The sequence below is a fragment of the Pinus tabuliformis genome, chromosome 6, assembly GCF_031772625.1.
Source record: "Pinus tabuliformis cultivar Carrire ecotype Pingquan chromosome 6, CPIR1, whole genome shotgun sequence".
NCBI lineage: Eukaryota > Viridiplantae > Streptophyta > Pinopsida > Pinales > Pinaceae > Pinus > Pinus tabuliformis.
Window position 1 is genome coordinate 1902416858 of NC_142292.1, and position 6000 is coordinate 1902422857.

The 6000-nt window shown below is 36.2% G+C and overlaps 1 protein-coding gene across 1 annotated transcript in view; it reads left to right on the forward strand.

Annotated features, from left to right (window-relative positions):
* Positions 1 to 3975, forward strand: part of LOC149266793 (FAM91 carboxy-terminus protein) — a 177223-nt gene extending 173248 nt beyond the window's left edge. Inside the window, exon 10 of the mRNA XM_089409113.1 lies at positions 2928 to 3975. Coding sequence (XP_089265239.1) covers positions 2928 to 3192 — 265 coding nt within the window. The 3' untranslated portion in view covers positions 3193 to 3975. The remainder of the gene's footprint in view (positions 1 to 2927) is intronic.
* Positions 3976 to 6000: the final 2025 nt, after the last annotated feature.

Consider the following 6000-nt stretch of genomic DNA (forward strand, 5'->3'; position numbering starts at 1 on the left):
CCTCAAGCCCCTTCTTATATCTTTATGTTGGACAACCAATGGCCTAGATTAACTCGTGATCAAAGGCTCAGATCATTTTGGCTTGATCTCTATCTTCTTCTAGAAGTTACACCCACAATTAGATTATACTCATTAATATTTTTAATTTCCTAAGTTTAGAGTTAGGGTCCCATTAAAAATATTAATTATTTTAATAAAATCATTTCTGGGTGGAGTTTCCCAAATGCTTTTTGGGTTCTTTGGAATACATGTGCCCAAGCCTCCCTGCAAAATTTGAGGCTTAGAGCACATCAAATGCTACCCCAAATCAACATCTACATGCCAACTCATGGTCCTCTAGACCCCCAACGTTCCATTATTGACCTTGCAATGACTAGCTTTGACCTCAAATGACTACCTTTTTGACCCCAACGACTATTAGTAACTTGACTTACCATCTTTAGCTTGGTTATCCAACATCCTAGTGAATTTTACCTTGATTCCACTTGATTTTGTTCACTTTGGCTTTGATTTCATTTGTGACTAGCCCCCTTGGCTAGAATAGTCCTTTGCACTGCCACATCCCATCATATATCCATGTCATCATGCCCAAAAAGGGGATCTCCAACACCCTATGTGATCTTGGTAATTCACAACCTAGGTTTTGTTCCTCTATTTTTGCATATCTCTTTTGATGTAATGCATGCAAAAATCTATTAAGTCTTGCGCTTGCTTTGCCACCTGAAACCCTGACATGCCACCGTACTAACTTTGATCACCTATTTCTACACAATGGCTTCACTATTTGGAAAAATTTCAATATGACATGTCATCTCCTCATCATTCTAAGCATTTTGGGATCAAGTTGACTTTTGGCTTATAGGACCATATGCATTGGGAAATGTGAAAATGTTAAATTTGTGAAACTGCCATGTTGAGACCTGTTTGAGGAATACTGCACCAAGGCCAATGCCACATACAAACTCTATGGCTCATAACCATGATGTAGGACATAGGAGCACCTTGATGCAGGTTGGATTGGCCCATACACTAGTAATCACCCTACATAAGCAAGGCTCCTCTAAACCATGAGTCCCCTTAAGATCCATCGACAGTGCCCAAAATCTATATAGGACAAAGAGAAAGACAACCCAAAAGGACAGGCAATGGTCGACCATTACAATGTCTAGGACACCTAAATACAAAGACTCACATGGTTTTTGCAATGCCTTTGACTTGTGACCTTGGGATTACAATGGTGATAATGCAAAACGAAATAATATATGTACTTTTGTTGACACGAGGGGTGACAAGACCTTCACACAAAGTTGAAATTGAGCTGTTTGTTGGTTTTCATTGGACCTGTCTAGTGTTTCAACATTTCAACATCTTTTGAAATGGGACAATGCAAAAACCTTTCATTCTGACACCCCTCAATTGAGCAAGGTTGGATCATGAGATCGAAACTTAGGATCTGAACTTTTATAAAGAATCAAGAAAATCTTTAGGATCATGTGCTAGTAATGACCATAGTTACTTCATTACTAGACAAGATTTACCTCGGTAGGTGCATTGTGTGGGTTGGCTACTCAACAATGTGCCTCATAAACAAGTCAAAGTAGGGAGGTGAAACTTAGTAACTAATAGAAATTAGTATCCTTTTAAAGGAGAATTTTATTCCAAAATTTCCATGTAAGTAGGACAACCACAGTCCTGGTAGTTAGCTCAACCAATTTTTAGTGGTGTTGTTAGGTATTTAGCTAGTTTTGTTTTAGTAGGTGCCTAGTTCGAATCCCCCTAGGTGAGGCACGCTAGTCTATGTTGATGGGTTTACTAGGGATGTCATACAAGAATGTAGAGAAGCATCCCTTGGATTTCTTGTGAGGTTTTGCTTGGAGAAAAATTAGGACAAGCACAATGACACATGGGTGATGTAACTCATGGTCATGGCTGTCCATGTTGATCAAGTTACACCTAGTATCAAATCAGTTGAACTTAAAGCATAAGTTCTTCAGATAGTAGAATTAGAATAGTAAATTGTTTCTTGTTTTCATTTGTTCACTAGTCATATATTTTATTACTCAACTCATTTTAGTGTTTTCAGTTTCTAATATCTATTCTATAAAATTTGGGTATGTGGCTTATTTTGTAAACATTGTATGACTGCTGACGACATATTATAAGTATTTGGTCGTGATGTCAGATGTCAGATGACGTATTTTATTTCATGGTTGACATCTATTAAATGTTGATGGCAAATGTTAACAGTTATCTGTCAAAACTTGATGTTATGGCTGATATAACTTAGAACTGCTGGATGGTTGTTTGATGTTATCTTTGTACTAAATGGTTGATGCTCGTAATTAATCTAGTGTGAATTGCATTTCTGGCTTTGGCTTATTAAAAATATGGTATTTGTTTACTAGTGGCACGAAATCTAAAGATTATGTAACTAATTTGGTATTTTACATGCTATTTTTAAATATATTTGCATAATATTATTATATATATATATATATATATATATATATATATATATCCCCTTCTCGCTCTTGTTCTCCACTTCCAAAGATAACTAAAGCACCTCACAACAACCACTCAAGAATATCTCATCCAACTAAGATCGAACAATATCCAACTCATAAATGGAATATGAAATATTTATCTAGGAAACTAGAGTCTCACTCGAATTATAGACTATCTAGTATCGACTAAGAATAAACAACGGACTCACACCAGACTCACAAAACACTGTAAGGTATACATTCCTATTACCTGATTATATCGAAGATATTGCCTTTATTCTGATTAAATATTTGTGTTGGCTGTGGATAATTCAGAAGCGCAACTCATGCATTACCGATATATGGCAATTTGCCATTTTTCTTTAGCAAAGTAAAATAATAAAGGCCTTTCTAAGTTCTAATCATGCCCGCTGTCATGTTCAGGTCCTATTCTCTCGCTCCTGCATACGAACCTGGCACTAGATCATCTGAAGGATCTACAACACTTGATGCAACATCTGGGACAAAACCAGACAATTCAGATGATTACCATAGTAACGATGTGATTCTGCCTGGAGTTAATCTGTTATTCGATGGTTCTTCTTTGCACCCCTTTGATATTAGCACCTGTTTGCAGGCCAGACTCCCTGTTTCTTTAATTGCAGAAGCATCTACAGCATCGGTCTCATTGCAAACGAGAAGAAAATAATCTGATATGGTCTACCGGAAGTAACTTGCAGGATTTACCGTCTGTCGGGTGAGTTTCAAATTGTGTTGAAGATGTGTCTGCAGTTATCAGGAGATTTTGTCGAAGGACGCAATCACTGTCAGAAGATACTGATGTTCATTATTACATGCCCACTTGCCAACTTTCAATAGCAGTGTCTACACTGAAAATATTGAGAGATGTTGCTATTGAATTGTACCAGTGAAGGGATAAATAATTGCAATATTTATTGATTTATGCGAACGGCATATGACTGTGGGTCCTTTTCTCAAATCTATACTGCTCCTGTACTATTTGTTCTTTGGTGTCTCTATACCCCTTTGAATGAAATAGCTAAATAGGCATGTGTAGCAGCAATATTACCAGCAGCCCGGGGACGAGAAGTAAACTTACGTTTACGGCAGTAACTCTCGGCAGTGTTCTTCAATGAATGAGGTGCTGAGCAAATAACTACAATCTTTCATGACAATTTTTTGGATGACCATTGCAAAAGCAATGCATTTATTTGTTCAATATTAGTTTTATAAAGATGGTGACACCTTTGAGTGAGCACCTTCAATTTGTTACAATAATTTTGCAACGCTGGAATGTTTATTTGTTTTAATGTACCCATTGCTGGGACGAAAGGCAGACGACCTAACGTCAACGCTGAAATCCTCAATACTTTTATGGTTTGGAGTAGTAATGTGAAACTGCATCAAAGTATTGGGGAGTCCCTAACATAAATTTGGAATCAATATCATTTTTGTCTTTTTGATTTGCTTATCCCGTTTTTCATTTCGTCACAAATGGGGATATTATAAATTGTGTAGCCTAATCTGAATGTGCTATTGTATTTACTCGGTCCTCTTAACGATCGTTGATAGATTTCACTTATATTATAATGCATTTTTAGAGACAAATGGTAAGGAAGATTTGATGGTTTGGGAATGCTACCTTTTATTATCATACATTTGTGCCAAACTGCTAATCGTCAAAGTTTTCTCCCAAAACAAAACTCTTCAAACATCTCAGTATCGAGCTCTTTTCAACTTCTCTTATGGAGTATCATTTCAATGGACACACTGAAATGAGGCTTTAATTATCACTGAGTATTATAATAAATGATGAACTGAGTGATAATTTATGCTTAACAAAATATATTAGTTACACAATATGAGATTGTTTGGTAATATACGAAGATTACATCATATCGATGCTATTGCTTCTGGAAGAAACTGTGAAAGCCTACATTTACAGGATTACATAATTTTCGACAGCATTATTTATGTTGAATGGGAGGTGAGAAAGATAAACGATGAATCTAGATGTGAGTGGGTTTATACTTTGTCATAAGACAAGATAAGAAATGCATGGGTTTATAGATACCCAAGGTAAAATATGGTTGGCTTTTATTCACAACATCGTCATACAATTCACATACGAGGTCTTGAATGTTAGAGAATCAGAAAGGCATAAATATTTTCTTATATAGATAATTACTTGTGATTCTTTTATCTTTATGTTCTTCTTTTACTTTTTAATTCATCAAACAATTACCAAAACAATGGCACAAGGACAACATATGTAGGTGAACAGCCAGGGCAAAACCCCTATCTAGGGGAAAACCCAGTCAACAATTCTTCTTTAAATAGTTTCTCGAGAAAATCCAAGATTCTTGACCTAGACAAATACTTCTTCCACACAAAGTCAACGCTCAATTCTTCTTGCAAATGATAACCTTTCAATAGCAACTTCGACCTAGCAGCATCAACCTGTAGTAGAATCTTTGGTCCAACAATTGGTAGCAGCAGCGGCGGCAACAACTTTGACTAGACAAAGAAAAACTTTGATCTCCCTAGATAATCCTCTGAGTGAGAGATAGATGGCCCAAAATTTCGATCTTGATGTCTTTTTCTTGCCTCCAAAATTTCATACTCCTTTTCAGCCCCTTTCCAGCTCTTCTTCAACTTAGCGTTTCCCAGCTTTTAGCTTCAGGATATCGAACTATGAGAGAAAGAGTGAATTGCTCCAAATGAATTCGAACTGCCTTGTATATATAGCCTTCCAATGAGGTCAAATTGTCCTTGAGGCTGACTTGATCTCCTTGAGGCCGACTTGGTGTGGAGGGAACAAATAGCATATTTGACTCAATATTAATTCTTTTTACATGATTCAAAAGCACAAGAAGGGTCTCTTTAAATGGACAATGACTCTAATGACTCAGAATAAATCCTAGAAGTCCTCAATGGGGACTTTGACCTAAAACATGATGGCCCAAGCATGGAACCCATGCTTTACTAAGTCATAATAATAATAATTTTTTTTTTCTTCATTCTTTTGATAAATAATTTCATTGTGACTCAAATACATTTATGAAGACCGAACCTAGTTACATATCTCAACACTCCCTCTTAACTAAGGAAGTACAAGGAAGATCTCAGAACACATGAACCATGAAGAATTTAGGCACCACAATGACATGGACTAGATTCCTGACTAGGGCATGTTGAAATGTGTAACTAGGTTTGGTCTTCGTAATGACATGTAATTATGATTTTATGCGAAGAGATGTAAATAAGAAAAATGAAATTATTATATTGACTTGCTTCATGGGTTCCATGAGCAAGGGATTTTGTTTTTGAGTCAAGACTCCCATGGAGAGTCTTTAAGATTTATTTGTCATTTAGTCATAAATATAAGGGTCAATGTTATGTAAATGAAATCACGTTACACTTTGTAAAAAGTCATCTTGTCTATGTAAATTGTCCTCCAAATAATTTGTCACATAACCTCTTCAAGTCGACCTAG